General features: G+C 41.4%; 2 protein-coding genes across 10 annotated transcripts in view; one reads left to right on the top strand and one right to left on the bottom strand.

The window, feature by feature from the left end:
- The window catches only part of sdccag8 (SHH signaling and ciliogenesis regulator sdccag8), a 48,065-nt gene extending 43,486 nt beyond the window's left edge, over positions 1 to 4,579 (top strand). Inside the window, exons 17-18 of one of the 2 annotated variants that reach the window (XM_044215456.1) lie at positions 3,718 to 3,844; positions 4,151 to 4,579. In XM_044215456.1, coding sequence (XP_044071391.1) covers positions 3,718 to 3,844; positions 4,151 to 4,189 — 166 coding nt within the window. In that variant the 3' untranslated portion in view covers positions 4,190 to 4,579. Of the gene's footprint in view, positions 1 to 3,717; positions 3,846 to 4,150 lie in introns of those variants that run through there. The other variant, XM_044215457.1, reaches the window with a different exon arrangement.
- A 106-nt stretch (positions 4,580 to 4,685) lies between these two features.
- akt3a (v-akt murine thymoma viral oncogene homolog 3a) overlaps positions 4,686 to 25,202 on the bottom strand; it is a 57,292-nt gene continuing 36,775 nt past the window's right edge. For 3 of the 8 annotated variants that reach the window (XM_044215464.1, XM_044215463.1, XM_044215466.1), the window contains 11 exons: positions 25,052 to 25,196; positions 23,226 to 23,288; positions 22,555 to 22,686; positions 22,278 to 22,343; positions 21,258 to 21,326; positions 19,116 to 19,238; positions 18,198 to 18,326; positions 12,487 to 12,701; positions 11,742 to 11,829; positions 10,689 to 10,791; positions 4,686 to 9,725 (listed from right to left, as the gene is read on the bottom strand). In XM_044215464.1, coding sequence (XP_044071399.1) covers positions 9,640 to 9,725; positions 10,689 to 10,791; positions 11,742 to 11,829; positions 12,487 to 12,701; positions 18,198 to 18,326; positions 19,116 to 19,238; positions 21,258 to 21,326; positions 22,278 to 22,343; positions 22,555 to 22,686; positions 23,226 to 23,288; positions 25,052 to 25,196 — 1,219 coding nt within the window. In that variant the 3' untranslated portion in view covers positions 4,686 to 9,639. The remainder of the gene's footprint in view (positions 9,726 to 10,688; positions 10,792 to 11,741; positions 11,830 to 12,486; positions 12,702 to 18,197; positions 18,327 to 19,115; positions 19,239 to 21,257; positions 21,327 to 22,277; positions 22,344 to 22,554; positions 22,687 to 23,225; positions 23,289 to 25,051; positions 25,197 to 25,202) is intronic. The other 5 variants (XR_006380007.1, XR_006380006.1, XR_006380005.1 and 2 more) reach the window with 5 other exon arrangements.

The raw sequence follows: 25,202 nt of genomic DNA, 5'->3' as shown, positions 1-25,202 counted from the left end.
AGACTGCTGTATATTCTCTTTTCGGACAAGATTGTGTTGAAGCGCATCTACACGTACCAAGATCAGAGGTTGTGACTGGATAAGGATTGGCATTTTCTCAGCATGACGCAGATTAGTTTGGTGGTGTGGAGCTAAAGGCCTCAGGCGACACATTCTCAACACTTCCCTCATCAAACATTTACAGCTTCAGAACAACAGGCTCTGTTTGTGACCTTTAGGTCCTCAGCTGTGTGTGTCTGTGTGTGTGTGTAGCTGATATGTCTTGCTCTTTGCGTGTGGCACATCGGTTGAGTCTGTATCTTGTGTCTTCAGCCACCACAGCGGGGCTCTTTCTGTGTGTGTGTGTGTGTGTGTGTGTGTGTGTGTGTGTGACATCGCGGTGGCCTGCTGTGTGACAGCGTAGGAGGGAGAGTGGGAGGAGGGAGAGAGGGGGTGGCTGGTCAGGACAGCTTGGCAGCCGGCTGTAGGAACACCAGGCAGGGAGGGGAGTCATCGCCCTCGGCCTCCAGGACTGGACAGAGCCTCCAGATCTGAGATAAACCGCCCAGCGGGCCTTCGGTCGAGATGGAGGAGACAGGAAAGGAGAGAGGGCGGCTAAAGGAGGGCAGATTATAGCTGGATGTAAGCAAGGAGCACTGATGGTGATGTAAAAGGATGCTGAGAAAGTTGATGATGATGATCGAGGAGGGGAGTTCCTGATGAAGAGGGACAGGCAGGAGCAGGATTAAACCCCGCGGTGGAAACCGAGACAGCGCAGGGCAGAGTGAGGACAATGTGTGGGGGGGGAGCAGGGAGCAGATTGTGGAGGAGAGTTGGGATGTTCGCCTCCCCCGTCTGTCACACACTGGCAGCCCTGCCACTGCCAACATGACCAGCAGGGCAGGGGCATCTGTCCCCCCCCCCAGCTACCTCTCGCTGTCTCTCTCTGCCCCGAGCCACAACTCTCTTCATCCTCCTGCTCCTCCTCTCTTTTCCGTTTCTTTATCACATGCATCATTTCTGCCTTGTGAACCTGTTGAAATAGCTACGGACAAAGTGAAAGATTACTCAAGAATATTTCACGTCAATACAGTTTTTAAAGGTTTTTGGCTTGTGATATTTTATATCCAAGGAAATCCTCCTTGCAATTCCTTGTCGCAGGCTGCATACGAGCTCTGAGCAGTTCAACCAGAGTGATGTTTCCTTCTCAGACTATTTCATTTTAATTGTCTTTTGAGGCGTAAGGAGGTAAAAAAAAGATTTTAGAAAAGACTCGTTCCTAACTTTTTTTTTAATCATCTCACTACTCCTCAGACTTCTATTGTGGCCCCTTGAGGGTCCCGATCCCCAGTTTGCGAAACCACTGACACGCTGTTACTGTGCTATAATGTGTTTGTGAGACAGTGGCGAAAGAAGATCCTTTACTCAAGAAAATAAATCATACTCTACTATTACAAGTAAAAGTCCTGCATTTAATTTTCCTACTTAAGTAAAACTACAGAAGTATTATCAGCAAAATGTACTTCACCAGTAAACGTACTCATACTGGGGAAAAATGGCCTCTGTGACTGATATACTGTATAATCCTATAAAATAATATAAACATGGATGGCTGCCTCATTATCAGGAGGGGAGTGTGAGTGAATGAGTTCACCACTGCACTAGAGGAGGGGATGACTGACTGAATGGGTGGATGAAATAATGGGTTGCTGGTGGGAAATCTCTTAACAGACATTCCACCTCCACCCCCCAAACACACACACTATTCATACAGCCTCACCCCCAAACCCCAGCTGGAAAACACCACCTCCCTACACACACACACACACTCTCACGCATACTCCCAGTGTGCAGTGAAAGAGTTCACTGTCTGCAGGAGCGGCTGTGTCAGAGGGGACACGCTAATTGGGACGTCCCAGTAATGGAAACTGCACACACAACTTTCTCACCAGACTGTTAACCTGCTACTACATGATGACAGTATGGTGATGTAATGTAATATTAAGCAATTTGATCAATTGACCCAGTGTCCAGACACAATCATGTTAGAGTGCAGTGAAAATACAGGCTCTCCTGAAAACAAAGTAACAGTCAACATGTTTTCCACTTAGAAATGATGAATGACATCTTCCCCCGAGCCTTGTACTTGCTTGAGTATATTTATGTTACGCTACTTTATGCTTCTACTCCACTACATTTCAGAGGAAAATATCATACGTTTTACTCCACTACATTTATCTGACAGCTGTAGTTACTAGTTACTTTTCAAATTAAGATTTTACATTAAAAACACATGATAAGCTTATAAAATACAATAGAAAACACCCTGCAGTGTTTACTTGGGGTCCCTTAAAGGTTCTCTGTGGAGTTTTCTTGTAAACAAACAAAAGTTATGTTTACATTCACCGTTTCTCACCAAAACACATTGTGTGCATCTGAACAAATGTGTTGAATGCATTTCCTTCCTCATAAAACATTTGCAGAGCTTTGAACATTTTAAATCCTGTATTTTCATTCATGTTTACTAACTTGTAGTCTTCTTCTTTGCTGCCTTTGTTTGCACATTTCTACATGTCTTGGCGCATTACTGCCACCTTTTGATCGGTGGAATAGTGTGAAACCATTGGCAGGATATGTATTGCGTCACACTGTGTGCACGCATAAACAAAATGGGGACCCACTCATAGAAAAACAGCTCCATAGCGCTACTAGAGGTCAAAAACTCCACGAGGAAAGTTTAACACAGGTTTCTGATGAGTTGTTAGCAGTTCCACCAAAGAATGATTTCCCTTCTAAAGTTCTCCCATGTTTTCATTTAAATAACTGTTCAAGGCCCAAAGAGGGAAAATGATCCACAAAAAGTAAAGATTAGAGAAAAAATCTGCGTACATTTACGCACATTTGCTTTTCAGTAGAAATGCACACAATCCCATTTTTTTCTCTCCCCCATAACTGATTTAAACCTTGAATTAAAATTAAAAATTTTAATTATACCATCTAGTAGTTCTTTGTCGAAAAGTATACAGAAGAGGATAATGTACCGTAGTAGAGATTTTCATACATTAATTGTATTGTTTTAGAGGGTTTAACATTTTCCTGTTACAATTTTTTGATGACTAAGTCACTAAGAAGCAACATGTGGATCAGTCACGTGGCCGATATCCGATCCAGAGCTGCAACAATTTTAGTTAATTAATCGATTTGTCATCATTTGCTGGTTCCAGCTTCTCAAATTTGAAGTTTTGATCCTTTTCTTTCTCATTCAGAAGAGTAAACTGAATTTCTTTGGGTGTTGAACTGCTGGTCTGACAAGACATTTGAAGACGTCACCTGATATTTTTTTATTATTGGCTGACATTTTATAGACAAAACAATTAATCGATTTATTGAGAAAATCATCAGCAGATGAATAGCTAATGAAAATGTTAGTTGCAGCCCTAATCCGATCCACTCATTAGAATCAGTATTGTCAGATATCGATTATGTGTATCACTGTTTTTCAGCTCCTGCATCACCTCCTTGTCTGCACTCTAATTATAAAACGAACACTGCTGTCACATTCACGTAAACAGTGTTGATTACTTGATCAGCACAAAGTCCAGTGATATTAAAAGCTCTTTGTGGATGCAGCTCTCTTTCAATATTTACAACATTTGGTTTTATATCAGCCAGGAGGATGCGTTGCTCTCACACAGTTTCAGTCAATATTGTGTGCGTGTGTGTGTGTGTGTTTTGCAGACTGCAGCAGTTGGACCGTCACTGTCAGAGCAGCGCCCAGCAGGTGTGTGAGCTGCTGGCCAAACAGAACCAGCTGATGCAGGAGAGAAACACACTCACCGAGGAGATGCATAACCTACACATAGAGGTACATACACACCTACACACATCACCTCTCATACACACAGCAGAGTGTGTGACTCACTGTTCTGTTACTAAATGAATTAGTGATGGTGTCTTTTCTCTCCAGGTGCACGTTGTAGTTGTCAGTTTACTAAAATAAAATCAGTAAGAAGACGCTTGTCCCTTCATGACTAATGATTCTGTCTGGTTCTGGATTTGCTGAAAAACACGCTGTCTATATTCTGCTCTGATTCATTATCAGAGAGAGATTATGTGCGTTAGATGTTCAGATACCGGTTTTATTGAATGCTGTGTGTTTGTGTCTTTCTAGCTCCCAAACACGAGACGAGTCGATACTCTGTCCACATGAGTCTGTCCTGCCTGTTTCCTCCTCTTTTCTGTTTGGATCTAGATGTTTTCACTCTCAGAAATCTCCTGTTAACATATAAAACATATTTTATGTTTTCACCCAGGATGATGTGCAGGGAGACAGATGTATTCATCATTTCCATTTTATATTTTACATTTGGCAATAGACTGTTACTGCAATATATTGAGTGGTTAGAGGTACCAGGATGTAGTGTTAATTTGTTGTTTTGTTTTTTTACATTTTTAAACATTTGTGCATTATTGAGCTTTTGGAATGCCCTAAATTATCATTATATTTTATTTTATAGATTTCCTTTTTTTTCTTTTTTAGAACAAAACTTTTGTTTCACATTTTTTATGGGACAAAGTAAAGCTTGAACTCTGAATAATATCTCGAGTTTCATGTGTCATTTTTATTTTTAACATTTGAACTGAACTGAAAGTTCAGAAGATAATAATATTTTTAGCCACAAAGCAAACAAGAAGTCGACACCACAGCAGATTGACATAGTGCTTTATTGAAGCTGTCTGTAAGAAGGAAAATAATGTGCATCCCTATCATATACATTTTATGTGTAAAAATACTAAGGATGTACAGTGTAAAAAACAGCTTCATGTTGATGGTAATTTGTTGTTTTCACATCCTCGCGGCCTCACTGGCCAGCAGCACTGTATCCTAACAGCATGAGGGGACAGAAAAAGGCTGTTTGATCGATCTGCCAAGTTTCCCGACACTCTCAGAGTCGACATTGTCTCTGCTCCACTGACATGTCGTAGAGCAGAGCTGACTTCAGTATTACAGTGCTTCAGGGAAACACGGCCCACTCTGCGAACAACTGGCAGCTGTCCAGAAAAATGTCTCATACAACTGTAAAGCTACAGTAGATGGACATGGACGTGAAATTAAAACTCAATTACACTTTGTAATATTTGTACATGTTTGCCGTTTTTTGTTTGCTGTTTATAAATAAATGCTTCTCATGCTTGTTCATGTTAATAATCATGATGATAGTAGACTAGTACCAGAGAGAGAAGAGAGGGGAGGAATTCTGTCGCAGACATGAGGTCAAATACTTTCAGAAACCCTTCCAAACACTGGAGCCATTTACTTATTATCTGCATTAAACGCCAGGCTGAGTGCAGCTTGTGATTTTTGGCTGACGCCGTCCGTTCATTAACAACGGGCGAGATCAATACAGAGCAGCTGAGGTCTTTGAAAGGATTTTACATATTATTCAAATACTATTGGAGTCAGATCTGGTGTGTGATAGATGTACAGTACAAACAGCAGCAGCTTTAAGAGTGAACACTATCAGTGCAGCATCAGATATCTCACATCCTGTTGATTCACACCAGTCGAGGGCACCACTAAAGCTGTGAAGAGGCTTAAACTGAACTTCAGCGTCCAGTTTAAGAACCTCTGTTTGGTGATAACAACCGAGACAAAGTTAAATTACTGACACGTGCCAAAGACTGATTCAGTCTTTAAGGTAAAACCCATGTTGATGAAGAGGATTACTAAGCTCCACCTTCTCCACTTACAGTAGTTGGAGGAAAACGTAACATTTTTTTATGACGTCTGACCTCAGAATCAGCCTCTGGCATTGTTGCTGCCAGTAAATGAACTTGAATCTGTGGAAAATTGAACAAGGAGAGTTGGAGGCTCACCGGAGGGAAAACTTTTCAAAACAGAAGAGGAGCGAGAGGAACGAGTCAGTGACATCAGTGGAGTTTCAACGATTGCTCAGTGGATTTTTCCAAACATTTTAGTTTATGAAGACTGACCAATTTACTGAAAACGTCCACTGAGTGTGATCCACAGCCCACTCTGCAGTGGCAGCACTGACCCGTCTCTGGGATGTGGGACACAATCACCCAGGTTTTGCCAACTCTGGACATCAGAGCAACATGAAAGCTGATCGGTTGTATGTGGAGGGGAGATGTGCTTTAAAAATCCTCATTTTCTTAAAAACATTTTTAAAAAAAGCTAAAAATCTTCCTTTAAAGCAGGGCTGAATCAGATTCCTCTGAATCATATCAAAAGTGATGGATGTGAAAGTGCTGTGTCCAACGCTACAAAGCGGTGTTTTATGAACTCTGGTTTCTAATGATTTTGGCGGTAAGCGTGCACATACAGCAAGAACTCCTCAGTCACTCGCAGACCTGGGTCAAATCAAAGCTGAAATCCTTCCAAATACTTGGGAGCGTTCGCTTGAGGCTGTCAAGGGTGCCAGCTGGGTGGGATTCGGCTGCTTCGGCTGTGCCAGACAGGCTCAATCGATCACAGAGAAGTATTTTTCATAAGAGTTCTGAGTGCCACTTTGACTCAGGACTGGTAATGCGGACAGAGGAGGACTACAGCATGCAGGCCAGCGCCATCCTTTTATACTTTCTGCCATAAAGCGCCTTTGCTAGCTAATAGCAATTTAATGAATGTGCAAGGGTAAAGCATACGGACTTAAGAGCAGCGGAAAAATAGGTAATGTGTCGTATAAGAGATATCTGTAAAGGAAAAAAAAGGAGGCATTTATTATTAGAACAAAGTCTGAAGACTTAAACTGCAGAGTGAAACACAACTACACCCCCTTACTGCTAAACTCCAAAACAAAATGACATCAAATAAATTAAATAGAAAAGAAATTCAAGTTATCCATCGATGATAATAATAAAAACATTTAAATAAATATATTGGATTACAGTTTTCTATGCCTAATGAGAGCACATCCCCTGGTGCTCTCTTTTTAATCTGTGGCATCCAGATATATTCAAGGTGAAGTCTTCCACATGCAGTTGAGATTTCAAATTTTTAAAAATATATTTCTTCACATCTGGTGATTTTTTTTGACTCTGAAGTGCTGGATGTCAAAGTTTTTGACTTATTCTGAGCTAAACCGTAAGGCTTACTGGCGTTTGAAGACAAGAGAAATTGAGGGGATTTAAAATCTTGTTGGTCAGACTGGAAGACATGACGACGCAAACAAACAAAGTCCAGACCGGAGAAATGACAGCACACGTTAAAGACGGAGGAGAGTGCAGGGATTGTTTAGTGGTCGGGGCCCAACTCTAATCATCCCCACTCTTAAAATAAAGGTAACATTAGCAGGGGAAAATGCTCTCTCATCTAAAATCCAAAGAACAGGAAAACACTGACCAACCTTACAAACTCACATTTTGCCTCTTTCAACTCTCTCCTAGACTCTATCTCGACACACTTACAATAAACAGTAGCACTTAAAGCTCAGTATCGAATCTTTTCCATGCTCACCGCTTTACATTCAGACTTCTGTGCTGCACTTGTTTTCTTTCTGCTCAACTTCCACTTCTTCTTTCTCCCTTAACTCTGACTCAGCCTTCACCAACCTGTAGTAAGATTAAATATGGGGGACATTTGTGTCAGTATCCAATCAGGTGAGATGATCCTTCACACTAAACACCTGTAGAATGATTTGGATAAAGCTGGATAAGAAAGGGTGATTAAATAAATAGATTGCTGTGTCTCTATCATTGTCCCAAACGTATCTTTAAGCTCACAGTTAACTATCATCTGTTTTTAATCTGTCCTGTCACGTCTCAGCTGTCACATTTTGGTCACAAAACAACAACACAAAAACATCATTAAAATAAACAATAATATGGAGCAGGAAGGCTATCTGCTTTCCCTCCTACATTCTTCAGCCATTTTTGTTTCTTGAGGTGCCTTTTTTTCCTCTCAACTCTAAGAAATATTTTTTTTTTAGAATAATGTAATAACAATAGAAAAAGTTAAATATAAAACCGATGAGTAGAACAATAAATAGAACATATATATATTATAGCCATTGCTGTGATTGGTGTAAACCCATAACTGTTGATGCGTACCTCCTCACAGACCATAATGTCTTTTTAAAAAAAATCCTGTATAAGAATCTCCCAGGAAACCAGCTGTTACCTCACTCATCAATATGTCATAAATTATCATATTATAAATATTTCATCATTCTTGGAGCTTTTCACCTGTACTCCCTCTCTCTCTTCTCATCACAATGCCCAACCTGCCATCCTGGACTTCTCTTTTCACTCTGTGGTGAATCTGTTCCTGCTGCAGTTTCCCTTTCCTGCACAAACACAGAGAGGTACAGCCATATGGTTCCCAACACCAAGACAACAATATGTCAGAGTAAAGCTTTCCATCATCGTCACAAAGTACTGTTTCGGTATTGTTTTCCCTTTTGGGGCAGAAGAGATTTAAACTCAGAGGAATTTGTAGTTGAGAAATAAATTAAAAACATTTTGGGGGGAACATTCAAACCAACCGTTTTCCTCTCATTTTCACCTCCGCTGTGATGGATATATCAACCACCTTGCACTGCATTGTGGGTAACGTAGTAAAGCTCATGGTTGGGGAGCTTCATCCTTCTGAACTGCTGTGCTTTGAGGTGCGTTCTTAAACACAAACCCATAATAGTACCTCGCACACTCTCTCTCTCTCTCTCTCTCTCTCTCTCACACACACACACACACACACACACACACACCATGACATCCTATCATCATCTTAATCTACAGAGTTGATGTGTAATAGCAGTACATTAGGAGTAATAGCAACACCTGTTCTGCAGCTGTACAAGCATAGACGTTAATACAGGTGGTTGATGTGTTGCTGGCGCCTGTATAATGATCTGCAGCATTAAGCTAATAGTGTAGCACCGGGGTTTAGTAGTAGCAGTAGTAGTATAGTAGTGGTAGGAGTAATAGTACCTGTAGTAGTTGAAATAGCAGCAACAACAAGAATGAATTGCACTGAGCAAAACCTGAGTCAAATCCTGCTTGACAATATGAGGTGTGTAGGATTCTGCTCACTGATGACAACTGCTTCCTCAATGCCAGGCAGCCTCAGTCAATCCCAGAATTATTTACGTGAGGAATTGAACTCAGACCTGAGTGTCTTTCTAAGTCTGAGCGTCCGTCTATTTGTAAAAGCCTGAGATACAACCAGTAACGGCAGTTTGGGTTTGACTGACTTAAAATGCTGTATCTCCATCATACAGATAAGAAGCCACAAAAACGTCTCCTTAAAAATGAATCAGTTGCTGACTAACTTGATCAGAAGTGTTTTGTTTTTAAGAGTTTGGCAGGACCGACACATGTCAAAGCACAGCAGGCCACCGGTGATGCTCCTATCATTAAAGGGACATTACATAGTAACTGATCACATCACAGTTCGGATCACCTAGGGTTGCAGTGCAGGATTAGAAAGTAATTTTGGCTGGAAGTTCTCTCTAAAAGGAATTCACAAAAATAAATAAAAAAATAAAAATAGAGGAGCAGACTGGAGAGGTGAAAAAGAGAGGAGGAGACGGGCAACATCCTTCGAGTCTGGGTTGTTCTGGGTCGGTCCAAAGCTGTGGGTCTTTTTGTCCCACATTGATGACCTCAGAGACCAGCTGTGATGATGTCACAGTGATGGACAGTTCATTCCCGCCCACTGGCAGAGTAAGAGAACTGAGGGAAGTGCGGTCTTCTCTCGTTGTCCAGACAGTCCATCCCGTCCTCGTCAACTAAAGAAAAATGTGGATTCAGAGATAATTACTGACTTGATTACTACCATTAACATTCACTTTTCAGTTAATATAAATACATAAAATCAAATAGGAAATGTATAAACTGCCTGGTTGATTTTATCATCTCAAAATATAATCAAACATTACAAAGCATTGTGTCTGTGTCACATTATTGTACTGTGGATTTAAACGAACACGATTTAATTAAAGAGCGTGTCTTTGATGTGCCAATCTCTTGCTAACTAACTGATGTGCGACCTACAAAACAAGTGGAACCTTACATTAGCGCAGAGAGAACATCGGTTCCACTCATGCATAATTCAGTGCCGAACATTTTGAAACCGGCGTTTTTATTTCAACAAGCCTGTGAAGAGCTGCATGTGGCCCGAGGACTATTACAGAGACACTTGAATAAATAGACAACAGCACTTTTGAGTGGATGTTCCCCCAGTTAATTCAAGGAGAAATGTCTCAAACTGAAGAAAGAGAGGGAGCACTGAAATTGTTTGAAACTACAAAAATTAAAAAGCTGAATTTGATCACTATCAGGTGCTTTACAAATGCAATCTAATCAACGTGCAGCCAAACAGTTTTATTAACATCATGATCCTCTACAGAAATGATTCGACTTATAACGACTCAAACATATACAGCACATGCACTTTTTGGTGAGATGTGTGCGATTTTAACAGTAACGTAATATTTAACTCCCAATGCTTGATCAACACACACACACACTCCGAACCAGAGAATTAACTTTTTCTGTCACTTGGTTTATTTCTATATTTTTCTCTCCATTGAGAATATTTGCAGCTATGTAAAAAATTAAAGTGAGATTTCGTCAAGTTTTAATGTGGGCATATGTTTGTACATGCATGAGAGAGAGAGAGAGAGAGAGAGAGAGAGAGAGAGAGAGAGAGAGAGAGAGAGAGAGAGAGAGAGAGAGAGAGAGAGACTCACATTTCTCTGGTGGAGTGATTGTGATGGTCTGGGCTGTGAACTCCTCGTCAAAGTATCTGGTGTCTGTCTCCGACGTCACCTGAGGCTTGAAGGGAGGGACCAGCTGAGGCAGAGACATTAGGAGGACACAAAGAGGAAAGATTAGATTGTACAATAACACTGGCTATTGCTGTTCCCAATTTCAAAGCAGCGGATCGAAGGACGTCAAAATCTGGATGTCACAAAACTTCTTGCAGTTGGGGTGGATGAAGGGTTAAAGCGCATACCACATAGCTGCAACATCCATAGTTCGACTCCCGGCCGGACTACCTTTGTTGCATGTCATACCCCTCTCTCTCTCTCTCTCTCTCCCCACATTTCTTGTTGCTCCTGACCTCAACTTTTATTTACACTTCAGCAGCATCACCAAAGTAGCCTTCCATCATCTCAATATATAAAAAATGTGATGCTTTCTATCTCAGATTCAGATACACTCCATTAGCAGACTATGTGACTGTAAAAGCCATTGAACAGCTTCAAAATGCAGCCGCCAATGTCTTGAGTAGGACATATATATATATATATATATATATATATATATATACACATACATACATACATACATACATAGATACGCACACACACCAGGTCAGATGTCTTTGTGTGTAAGTTGTCTCTCTGCATTTATATTTGAACTTTTGTTTTGTTTTACCACAAAAGCAGGGAGGGGAGGGGGAGAGGAGGAAATAGAGAGGTGATGTTATGCGAGAAAACACATGCACAGACTGATAGACCTCCAGGATACAAGGTCACACCTCTACATAATGCCCTGTGCTTTATACTGCTGCCTGTGTGTTCATGTGTGATATATGCACATGATGTGTTACCTCTTACCAATACAATTCATCATACAATTACAATACACAAAATTTGAACTTAAGAAAATGAAGGGAATTAAATAACTTAAATACATATCTTTATGGTGAGTTATTTTACACCATCCTATTATGCTTTATTAGACTGTACAAAACAATGGCACAGTACACATTGTTTCACCATCATGTCGCTCCATACCTTTTTATCATAGACATCCTGCCAGTCAACACCAGAGAAGAAACTGTGTCTCATTATTTCTTTAGCATCATCTGGTCCTCCACCAAGCCTAGAGGAGACGAGAGGAATGTTAAAATAAAACTGAGCTCAGTAGAAGCAACATGATTGCAACATATTGATGCTGTTGATTTGAACCAACAAGCTCAACAAAAAGTAATCAAATTTATAAGTCATCAGAAGTTATGAAGAGATATTTATTACTTTCTTTGGCAAAATAACTTAAACAAAAGTGAAAAAATACTCCTGCACAGTGTCTCTATTATTGCTGATATAGAAACAGAAGCTGGGTAAATTATCCAATCAGAGGAACACAGTAATTAGGTCAGTTGGTGAATGAAACAATGAGAAACACAGACAATCAGGAAATTGAGTAAATAAGTGCATTCTTTTCTTACAAAATCAATATACCAGCAGTAAGCAAGAAGGTGTGAGAGAATTTTTAATTTTTATTCAAGCTGTGCTTCCTTCCTTCTTTCAGTTATGCAGAGATTTATTCAGTTTTCTTTTAGGAACATTTAGCAAAATGACTAAAATAAATCCCTCTGTGTGTCCAAAATGCAACCAAGAGATGATTTTAAATGTAAGGGATAAAAATTATTCACCTGCAAACCTCTTTCATTACCCTCAATTTGCCATTTTTTTTTGTCTGTATAGTACATGTGTTCACATCTCTACATTTTTACTGACACTAAACCTTGACACACACCGTTTGTTGGGGTCTTTGATGAGCAGGCCGGACAGCAGGGACTTAGCGTCGGCCGACAGAGTGCGCGGGAACTTGATGTCCTCCATGAGGATGAGCTCAAACAGCTTCTCGTGGTCCTGGTTGTAGAAAGGCAGTCGGCCGCACATCATCTCATACGTCACCACACCCAAACCCCACCAGTCCACCGCCCGCCCGTAGTCGTTGTCCTCCAGGACCTGAGGAGAGTAGAGACAGATACACAATTTCTGCTTTTTTAAAAGTGACTATTTGTTTTATTGGACAACTGCTTTTATTCTGCATTTCTGCATTTATTTTATTGGACAATACAGACTGCCGAAGGTATTCGATGAAGAGACAGATGAGCAAGAAAAGACAGCAAAGGAGAGTCAATATGCCATTTTGCTCAAGGGAAAAAAAATAAATAAATAAAAACTGTCAAAATTGCCACAGAAGTGGCTGCACAGATAACATGGCTGAGGTGTAGACGGTAGCCCCACCCCCCAAAATGCACAGACACACACATACAGAGGCAAACATCATGGGATGGCAGGTCTTCAGAGGCCCCTGTTACAGTAAGGGAGTCAGTGTGCTGGCGTGGCCCACCAGATGCCCCCTATGGTCCCTGCCAGGTCTCTCTGGCACACTGATCCTCTCCTGGCAGAGACAGAGAGGAACGTCCCTGGATGGAAAACGCAGCATGGGTCAGGGCCAGTCCAACCTCCAAGCTGGCTAGCACAGGTACTGTACTGTGAGCTGCTGTGTTTTGTGTGTGTGTGTGCGTGTGTGTGCGTGCGCGCGTGTGTGTGGAGGAGAAAGAAGTCACTCGTGTATCAAACAAAGTCTTGTGTCTGGGCTGCCTTCCTACTCCTATTCCCTGCCTGCTCTCCTTGTGCTGTCCACCCCATCCTGTCTTTCCTTCCTCTAATCATGTCTTCCCTCGCTCATTCCTTCTCTTTCATCCTCTCATGCCTGTTTGCTCACCTCTGGAAGAGCGAGGAAGAGGAGGAAAAGGGAGGCAGACGCAGGAAGAAAGGTATTTCAGGTGCTGTTGAGGGCCTCATTAACATAAGAAGCTTATTAACATGATGAGTGTAGATGTGTGCATGCGTACTTGTGTTGCATGTGTGTGTGTGTGACACTGACAGACAGACAGGCAGGGCTGGAGAGCAGCCAGAACAGCATATGTTGTACATCTCGCTAATAATAATAATAACATCTCACTCACTGTTAATAATGGACCAGGCAGGGTGGATGTGAGCACACTCTTAACAGACACAAATAAATGAATGCAAACATACTCACACAAAAACATGTTTTTGACACGACTATTATAAATTACACAATACAACTATACAGCAAATGGCATAATATAAAAAGATTTTAAAACACTGAACTAATATCTGCCATTAGCAGTAGCGAGATGGGTGGCAGATGCAGATAGCACAAGTGTCATTAATACATAAATAGCTTAGATTCATTAGAATAGAGACTTTATCCAAACTGCAGACTGACAATTATGTGAAAATACATAACCAACAAACTAAGAAAAACACAAAAACACTCAAATGTAATGCATACTGAAATTTAACTTATATTTAAAGTACTTGTGCTCCGATGTTCCACACCAACTGGGTCAAAAGATGAGAAGGTGGTTTGAGTTTATAAAAATGCAGCTTTGAAGTCAAAACTGACATTATTATTATATTTTATAGTGGTGAATATCCATGAGTATGATACTTCAAAATTAATCTGTATTTCATATAATGAAAGTGATTAAACAAAAGGTGAACACCTCTCACTCAGAAGCCAAAAAGGTCTTGTTTCAGTCAAAGGTAAGCTTTCATTGTTCTCTTGATATTGCACATCAGGAATCCTGCATCTTAAAGCCCACAATTCTGTGAGAGCTGCTGTAATTTACAATCACCACAGTGATAATGAAGGGTTCTAAAGGTAGGCAGAAAATGTCTTCTAACATTTTACTTGGCAGTTTCTCCTAATACATGTCAGATGAGGTTCTGTTGTACAACCCCAAGTGTAAATGATGCTAAATGCCATGGTGCACTGAGACCAGGTGAGAGAAAACACCAAACAGCTGCCTGCGAGTTTTCACAGCAGCTCAATACCACAGAAAGCTGGTCATTAACTGAACAGAGCTCACACACTCGACACCAAACTGCTAATGATGCAGGCGGCTGTTTCAGTGTGTGCAAGTCAACATGTGCGTGGAAGTTAATAAGAGACTTATGAGTGCTGTTTTATGTGTGAGTATGTGTGTGTGTGTTTGTGTGAGAATTAAGCTGGTCACCCTGTTGGCAGCTGCAGAGAAGAGCTGGGGGAACGAAGCGCGCCGCCAGCTCCAGATATTCTATTGATTGGTACGGCTGGAGGGATAACACTGGCTTAGACTGCTGGGAGACTGTCAGGCACACACACACACAGCAGATGGAATATTTATCCGTCCTCATCATAAAGTTTTGAGAGTGAGGCAAATGAAGAGATGTTTGGTTTGTGATGTTTTGTCCCTGCACCTTGAGGAGGGACACACACACACACACACACACACACACACACACACACACACACACACACACACACACACACACACACACACACACACACAGAGTGTGCAGTTTATGAAATTCAGAGCAGCTTACAAGGCTGTTTTCTGTGCTGATCTACAGGGCTGTGTGTCGAGTCTTTGTACAAAAAGGTACAGAAATGTATACAAATGCAAGCTGTCCAGTTGAGCATGTATATTTATGTGCATGTTAGTGTAAGAGGGTGTGTGTGTGTGTTTGTGTGTGTCCTGGGACCAAAGAAAGTGGTGGCAGCTCGGCTGCAGGCAGGGAGCAGATTAATCCACACAGAGCCAGAATGCTGCCCCACAGCCCTAGGCATTGAGGCATGGGAGTGTGTGTGTGTGTGTGTGTGTACAGTATGTGTGGTTATGTGTATATTTTAGAAAAAGACAGGACAAATAAATAGGACAAGACAGAAGACGTAACAAATGAGATAAATCAGCAGGAGAGGAGAGCTCTGATTAAAAGCAGCCGTGAGGGAGAAGGTCTTGTCCTGTCCTGGTCCCTGTTGGGGCAGCCATGTGGCAGCTAGATGCTGCTTGCGGGACGGGGGCTTTGGCAGCCTGGACAGGACTAGATGGGACGGGATGGGCACACACAGCCTGTGGCTATACCAGCCCAGATAACCAGCAGGCTACACAAACACAAACACACACACAAACCTCACATACCCGGCACGGTGAACATACACTCACATATTGTTGATGTCGCACCTTCAATCTCCAAAGTGTCATCATTTGGAAATCAGTTTATGGTGACACTGTTCTGACATTTTGCGATGTTAATTGTGCTGCTATGCTTATGAAACATTTACAGTTACAGTAAAAAAAAAAATCATTATGCCCAACATATACAACGTACAAACAAAATAAAAACAAACACATACAAATAAATGGAAAAAGCCCAAATCCATCCCCTTCAACACTAGCCACAAGGAAATGTGTCAAACACAAAAAAATATGAGAAAACAGAGAAAAACACTCTCCATGTGTTTTCACTGATCCTGTTCCATCCCTTTACAAGGACCTTACACTGCTTATTGTTCATTAATCTCGCATTAATCTTTTTTTATTTTTGACTATCCTTGAAACAAATAATAACGCTTCAATCCAATACTTTACAAGTTCGGCTGAAGAATTATTCACTTTACAGCGTTGTGTTGAGGAAGTGTCTGTGTACGAGTTCCTTCAGGCACGCAGCAGACACAAACCTTTATTCACTTCTCATCTGCCCTTTTCACTGACGACAAACATGGGAACTGTCTGAATTTCACTCCTGTAACCCTGAAATATTTTCTCTCCCTTCTCATCTTCCTCTGTCTTCAACCCCCACCTCCCCCCTTCTCTTTTTAATCCCGGCTACTTTGCATCTCTGTAACTTGGCTCTGAGCAATCTGTGTTATTTTTACACGCGGGCGGGCGAGCAGAGCGTGCGGGCGGGTGAGTGGCGGCGGCGGCGGTGGTGTAGATTTCCAGGTTTTTTCCGAGCACCTTCCTCCAACCTCGCCCATCTGCCGCCATCTGCCTCGCTTTAGCCCGCACTTTCTACTGCAATCACACACACAGCACACACGCGCGCACACACATAAATGCACACAGACGCACATCCTGTGAAAAATAACCAACAGCCTCCAATCAGCTTTTGGCACGCAAAGGAAGGGACTCTATAAAAAAAGCACAAAATGCTGCGCCAAATTGTCCTCCATACTTTTTCAAGTGGGATATACACTATGCCTCTCCCCTCCTGCCTTCATCTCCACATCTACATCGCTCTGTCTCCACCACCCACAGTCCTGCAACACTCTCGCCAGTTGATCTGCTGGCCTTCGAGTGAAGCAGCGCTGATGGCTGGACAGCGGATGGCTGCAAAAAAAAAAAAACTATTACAAGAATGTAGTTGTGTATGTGTTTGTGTTTATGTGTGTAAGCGCTGCGCTGTGCCCTTTTCCAATTCAACCAACACCCTCATTCACACGGATAAGCTGCGTATTTACTGTTCATCCTGATATTATGGAAAGTGTTCGTCTGTGAAGTCTGCAAATGAAATGTACATACATAAATTCCACTATAAGAAGGTTTCAAACATCTGAGTCCTTGCAAAACGCAGGGTATTATGGGTAAGGGCTTGCGAGAAAGTACCTGGATCATCACTTCATGAGTTGAGGGTACGGTGTATGTTTGGATGCCAGAGATGCTTTTATGTACTACAAAGCCTCAGTCAATCTGCTCAGTTTACAGAACTTAACATACGGTCCCTGAATTTTCTGTCATTTATCAATTGATTAATGCAATTTAAAAAGAGTCTACATTGTGCTGTGGATGTGGTCATCAAATCCATCACCATTTGGTCACATTGTAATTAAAAATGTAACCAAAATACCCGTACTATACATAGTCTCACATGCAATCTTGTCTTATGTCATCTATGATATACTGTAAGTAGAGCAGAATATCATCAAGCACATCTATTCAAGTTTTGATGTTGATTTTGTTTTGTGATTGATGAATATTTAGGTTGACCCTGGTAAGCAGGTGATGGACTAATGCTACATACAGTAAGTTACTTGATCTGACAATATATGGTTGTAACTGTACATGATGCATAGTCAGTTACAGTAAGGTAAAGTGATTCTGAAAAATGTGCTTTTTGATTTGATGCTCATATTTAATGCTAAATAAAAAGAACCTTTTCCTCCTGGCTCATGTTGCTTATCCTAGGATTGTCAAGGCACATAAATGTGTTGAATCTTGTATAGTAGTAAATGCTTTGACATTATATTTTGCATTATCCATCATATCTTACTTTTGTTTTTTTGTAAAGTTAGAGATCCAATAATTAAAGGTTATTCTAGTATTGACTCTTAACTTACTGCATAATAGGGCCACATAGTGTACAGATGGGCAAAATGGTGGTGAAGATCAAAGCAAGAAGTGAGAGTGAAGAAGTGGAAAGGTGGAAAAAACACTGATCATTACTATGTCATGAAAGAAACATCTTAGAAGACGAAGATAAAGAATAGGAAAAGAAAGAGGGTGTAGAGGTTAAGGCGTGAGAGAAAAAGAAACCAGAAAAAATAAACAGTAGAAAACCAGAGAAAAAAGAAAACAGACAGGAAGAAAACAAAAACGTTACCTCAGGTGCGAGGTACTCTGGCGTGCCACAGAAGGTCTTCATGGTAGCAGCATCTGTGATTCCCTCCTTGCAGAGGCCAAAATCTGTGATCTTGATATGGCCATCTTTATCCAGCATCAGGTTTTCCAACTGGAAGGGAAACAAAATACACAGCAATTCCCACAATGCAACTTTCACCATCGGAATCAAACAAAGAAAAATCAGTGGAAGCTGAAGAGAAAACTGTAGTCCTGACAATGCATTTCTTGGAGTTACATGAAGGGAAAACTGGCTTGAATTCATCTCAAGAGATTTTTGTCAAAGGTTCTGAATAATATTTAATTCTCATCATTCGTGACTGAGAATCAACACAATACTGTAATGCTTTGTTAATTGACCAAAATACTTTTTCTGTACGGTGGAGTCAGACGGTTAATGAAAACCATACTGTATTACCCCACATAGTGGCAGTACACACACTCAGGCACCCAAACTCCAAGCAGAGGAGGGAAATAAACTTCAGGCGTGTAGTGAAGCCACTCAACCTTTTAATTTTAATGGCTGAAGTGTTTTTCTCTCTCTCTGTCTGCTTTTTATCCTGTTCTGTTTTCTTGGCTGCTGTGAGCAGGGCTGGGGCCAAGGCTGCCAGGCAGACGCTCAGACAGAGCCATCTACCTCTCTACCTCTGTGGCATCAGCACCCCCTCCCTCCCTCCTCCACCTCCCACGCTTCTTTACTGCTTTATGTCTGCGTGAGCTTGTCCCTGTCCCTCTCCTTAATTACCACACATCCTGAGCCACTCCTTTCCTCCTGGATGAAAAAATAAATAAATAAATAACTGTGGAACACAAGAGGTGGGGGAGCTAAAAGTTTTCTCTCAAATAGCTGATCACTCTCATCCATGCCCCCAACCAGCCTCCCCTCTCAGTTTCTGTTTACCTTGAGGTCCCGGTACACAATCTTGGCTGAATGCAGGTAGTCGAGAGCCGAGACGATCTCGGCACCGTAGAAGCGCGTGCGCTCCTCTGAGAACACCCGCTCTCTGGACAAATGGAAAAACAGCTGCGGGAGAAGGAGGGAGGAAGAGAGAGGGTGAGAGGGAGAGAGGGAGAGGGCGGGGGAGAGAGAGAGAGGGGAGAGACAGCAGGGATGGCACAGCAATAATTACTGATTTATTGGAGGAAATTAGCACAACACAAACTGGCTGCCCGCACCATATTGAGATGATAGATAGCGGAGGGGAGGGTGAGCAGGGGGTGTGTGTGTGTGAGGGGAGCGCGTGGAGAGGAGTTGGGTGGGGAGGGAGGGACGTCTCGGAGGAGGGCGGGTGGAGGCGCTCGGCAGCTGGCGCCTCATCTAGCAGCCCCCCTCACCAAACACACACACACTCACATACCTCTTCCACGTTACCCTCTGGGCTAGGTTGGCACGGTGCTGGCGTGGAGTTCGGCGATGGGGGCCAAATCAAGGGTTTAATCAATACACCAGTCTAGTTAAAGACAGGCCGACCGCCGCTGCCGTCGCCGCCAATGCCCCCCCCCCCTCCCATCCCAACAGCCTCCAGTGCAGCACTCATTAGTGGCCTAACTGGCCTTGCCCCCCTGAGCATCCGTCTTCATTTACTCCATTCTCATATCCATCCCTCTTCGTTTTTGGCAAGAAGCTCATCTTCATACTTTAAAAGACTACGCAGCTTGTTTTTTTTCCCCAGGTGGCCTGACCTCCCATTTCTCCTCTGTCTTGCTTTTTTATTGCTTTTTTACCTGACATTCTCTTCATCTCTCTCTCTCTTACTCTCTCCCTAGCCATCAGTTGTCAAGTTATCACTGTCACACAGCTACACAAGTGGCACCAAAATGACACCAGCCTGCTGCGGTGCACCAGTCAAGTCGTACAAATTACCCATGAGGCCAAGGGGCACACATCTCCCCATTAATTGTTCAGGGAGGTTTGCATATGGCCGCTGGAGTGATGCTCACAGACCACCTTGCTAAAATGGTGTCCGTGTGCGTGTGTGTCTGTGTGTGTGTGTGTGTGGGGGGGGGGTTACACGACAGGTGGGCCTTCATCAGTGTACTGGCAGCTGTGACTGTGGCAGGTTTGTAATGGGTTGTGTGTGTGTGTGTGTGTGTGTGTGCCCGTTTGTGAGGCATGTTTGGTCACAATTTGTCCGTAGAGGTAAAAATTTGCTGTGTGTGTTTGTCTAAGTATGTGTGGGTTTGCTGGTGTTTTTTGTGAGTGTGTGTGTGTGTATTTGCTCAGGCCTGGCACTGGCTGAACTGCCTAACTAACTGGGAGGGGAGCAGGTGACAGTTACACTGAGGGAATGAACCAAGATTGCAAAAAACGAGTGAGAAGTGGGGGAATCCAAACTCATTTCATCTCCGACTGTCATTCTAGCTATATCTGCCCCATAGGTGTGTTCACAAATAGACACAAGCAGGAGATGGATGGAACGGAAAAGAGAGACGAGAAGGCAAGCGAGAGGCCAGTTGGCTGGCAAATTAACAGTTTTAGAAAGCAGTCCAACAGTCAAACTTCAGCCACTTCTTGAGTGTTTGCACGTCTTAACATTCCTTTGCTGCATTGCTGTCGCAGACTCACACATCTCCAATTACACTGTATCCTCCCATGTAAAAGTTGTGTATTTATCTGTGAGAGACGTTTATAAACCCAGACAAATGTTTAGGAGACCATCTTTGAAATAATATCTAAAACAACTTATTCAATCTTATTTTGGAATACAATCTATTTTAGTTTGGTTTAACACTGGCATCTGCAGCAATGGAAAGTGATATATTATTAATTAAAACGCTTGTCATAACCCTGATAAATAATTATTAATTAAGATAAATATTTATTCAACAAAATTAAGACAAAAAAAGCCAAGAAATGCATCTTTTTAAATACTGTAAATATATTTCAACACAGCTTTGAGCTCAGAGTAGAATAGGTGCCTAATCGCTGTCAGTTAGTGTGGTGGGGTTGTGGTTTAACCGGCTGTAGTAGCAGTAACACAAAGATGGGTAACCACATACAGCACAAGCATCATGAAACTGTGTGTGCATGTGTGTGTCTTACCTCTCCTCCATTCACATACTCCATGACGAAACAGAGGCGGTCTTTAGTCTGGAATGAATACTTCAACGACTGAAATGAGACATAAGCGCAATTTAACGGCATTGATTCGTGTGTGTGTCACAAACATAACACCGTGGACAGTTTCAGTTTTTGTGGACAGTTTCATCAACTGTTATTATCCACAGTACAGGCCAATGTTTATCATGTCTGTCGTTTAGGTTTGTACTTGTATAGTCAGATGTATTAAATCTTACGGTATATAGTGGAAATTATCCTACAGTGCAATGAAAAAGTAGTGTACAAGTGCTGCATGATGCATTTACTGACACAATAGCTTTCTCTTTAATTTCTGTAACAGCACAGACATAACCAGTTCCACATAGGGATGACTTGAATATTATCAAATATTGTTTTTGATTTTGCCAAATAATACATTATGTACTCGTCTTCAACATGAACTCCCTATACAGAGCACAGTGAAGTGATTGAGTGAACGTTTTTCAGTCTGGTCCCATTCTAGCTAAAACAGCTAGGAGTTTGGACTCCAGGTTGGAGTCTCTTTGTGGCTGCAGGTGTGACAGGGGTTAACTCAGATGTGAACTGTGATTGCTCTCTCTTTCATTCTTGTAAAATATGGATATATATATATTATATATATATATATATATATATATATATATATATATATATATATATGTTTGTATGTATATATCATATATATATGTTTGTGTGTTTCCAGGGTTTGTGATAGAAATGAGCAGCGGCTAATGTGTGTACATCAAACACAGAGTGTAATGCTAACAGATGCGGTCGTTAATGTACAATAATTTGGTATCTAACTCATAATAAGCCTCTTGAGACTCAGGTATGTATAGGATCAATATGCAGTCTGCGTGTGCGCGCGTGTATGTGTATGTGTGTGTGGCATGTGACATGCACTCTTACAGATGTCGGTACATTTGCATATGCACATATGTCTGAATTTAAACCATATATGTTTTGTGTTTATGAGGTACTTACAGTGAGAAAGGGGTGTCTGGTGTTTTTCAGTACTCTGCTCTCTGTGAGTGTGTGAGCCACTTCATCCTGCACAGACACGGTAAAAAAACGTTTCAATCAAAACACTAAATAAGGTAGTTGAAGAGCACTTAAAAACATCAGATATTGACATCCGACACTACTTAAAATTAATTCATCAGAAAAAGGCCACAAAGTTCAGTTTTATGTGGCCCATTTAAAATATGGTAAAAGAGATAAAAAGATTGATCAATAGATGAACAGTCTCTGCTAGACTAACCTTGGCTATGATGACTTCTTTTTTAAGGATTTTCATGGCGTAGTATTTCCCGCTGGCCTTTTCTCGGACAAGAATCACTTTACCAAAGGTTCCCTTTCCCAGCAGCTTCAGGTAGTCAAAGTCACTCATTGTCTTGGGGAGGGAAACACAGAAGAACCAATGTCAGTGATTCATCTGGGCTTCAAGTTTAATAGTTGATATGTTATGATCTTATCCCACTAGCAGTGTAGGGTTGTGTTTCCTTGAAATGTTTCCATACAACTGCCAATACAACACCTTGTTTTGAGTTTGAGTACCAACCAGGGGCGGACTGGCAACAAAAAGCAGCCCGGGAATTTGGTGTCAAGCGGCCCCAATTTGATACACCAAATTCGAACTGACACAACAAGTTTGTCGATCAACGAATTATTAATTTAAAAAAAAAACAATCTGTTCATTTGTATTGTTTGTGTTAGACTTACATGTTAAATTATTAAACTAAATTTCCAAGGTTTTCCTCCCCATGTGTGTACAGAAAGCAAAAATTCAAAGTTGTCTGACTCTGCATCTGACATTTCCAGATGACCAGTAATTAGTTGTATTCGATCAGTAAGACCAACGCAGAACATATGTATGCTTCAATTACTTCTAAACTCTATTGTTCAGTGGCACTAGCTGGTCGTCACACATACCTGTCTCCATAGAGGTCCCTGCAAAGACTTCCTCAAAACTTTCCCTGTCTGACTCAGGTTCATCTGTTTGTTAAAAATGCATAAAACAGACATCATTTGGACTGTCTGACATGAGCATCAAATATTGTTGTATTCATTAAATGAATGATGAATAGTCCAACCTTGACATAGGCAAATACATATGTGGTGTATTATGCAACACACTTGCCATTCATTCTATTCCTTGTAATGCAACAATAAATAACTTGTTCAGAGCCATGTTCACCTGTAGAGTAAGTAAGAAGGCTATTTAACAAATCATTTTAATTGCTGGGCTGGCTATCAAATATTATATGTCTTAGAGGCTACAATGCAAAAAAAGAATTGATGAGTAGACTAGAAGAAAATGATAAAATTGACATGTTTATTTTACCCATTTACAGTTGAAGTTGATGACGATTTTTTAAAACACTTTAGACAAATTAGTATAAACTTTTCTAAACATTAGTGCACTGAGTCTGACCAGTTAAACCTTGGTCAAATGGTCAAACCTGCAGTGGGACTCTAGCATTGAAACCTAAAGGTTAACGAACATTTAGATAGTTCACGGCACATAGCATGTAAGCATGATTAAGCACCTGCTCCCTGCTCAATCCTCTTTGATGTTTCTGCTTAAATAAATCCATTACCTTAGCACACTTTGCCGCAGGTTTCACTTACTATCCATGTTTTGGCAACGAGTGCTACATACTTTTAACGAGTGCTAGATCTTTTCAGTTTCAGTTGTGATGGTCACTGCTACCTGCTATTACGGATTGCACCAGCCGTGTCGCTGCAGCTAAGATGACCTATTGAATATCTGTATGTATAGAGGCTATATAATGGCAGTGTTAGGAAGAAAAGACCAGCCCTCACAAGACCGGCCCACCAGGAAAATTCCTGAACTTCCCGATGGCGAGTCTGCACCTGCTACCAATACTTTTTTTGATACCTTGGTTTGTGGAAAATAATCATGTCTTTCTACAAAACTCTTTTTATCATTTAACAAAAGAAGCCAAACTTCTCAAATGTTAAAATGGTATCTTAACACAAGCAGCCAAGATCTTTGTCTGAATAAAATACATCCTAAAACTCCCCAAAAAACTTCCCCAAAAAACTTGAACTATCTGATCAAGTCAACAAGATTGCTAATATGACCTGACTTCTGATGCCAACCTTCTGTACTTGATAGATTTTGATCCTTAGTGCTATGGACACATTTCAGTCAGTACCAGAAAAGTATAACGTTTCGATGCCGTTCCCTGTAGGAGAGGGCGGGGTATCAGAAAGCCAAAGCATGGCAATCTTTGTTTATTCTGTTGCTCTGTTGGTTACTTTGTCCCATAGCAAGGTACAGTATATTTAAAGCTACTGGCCAGATTGCCATGAAATTTAGTAGCCATGTTAATAGTCCCTGTTGGATGACACCTAACAATCTTCATGGCCCTCTGATATTTCGTCTAATGCCACTGTCAGTTCAAAACTTCTCCTTGACCAATCCTTTGCTCTATGAAAAGATATACATTCAAAAATGGATTTTTACTGAGCCACTGACATTTCTGACAAGTGTAGCCATTGCTTTTGATACCAACTACATTTACAAAAGTAATTGAATGACATTGTTGTTACAGGGGCTATTTCATGTTGACACAAACCTGTGAGGACCATTTTTAAAATTGCAAACAGTCAAAGGTAATAACCCATTACATGACAACATGCAGCAATAGTACAGCTGGAATTTCTGTATTTTGAGAATAGAGTGTGAGAGAGTGAGAATATATTTGTATGCCTGCGTGCGCGTCTGTTACCTTGCGTTTGTGGTGTGTGGTGGAGATGTCCATCTCCTCCTCGACCATGTTGTCGATGTTGGAGGTGGGACTGCACTGGATCCTTTCCTCCTCTTGTCTCTGCAGCTTGTCAGCCACCATCTGGATGGCCTCTGTCCACTCATCTCTGAGT

Source organism: Siniperca chuatsi, linkage group LG11, assembly GCF_020085105.1.
Source record: "Siniperca chuatsi isolate FFG_IHB_CAS linkage group LG11, ASM2008510v1, whole genome shotgun sequence".
Lineage (NCBI taxonomy): Eukaryota > Metazoa > Chordata > Actinopteri > Centrarchiformes > Sinipercidae > Siniperca > Siniperca chuatsi.
This window is presented reverse-complemented; position numbering and strand designations above follow the sequence as displayed.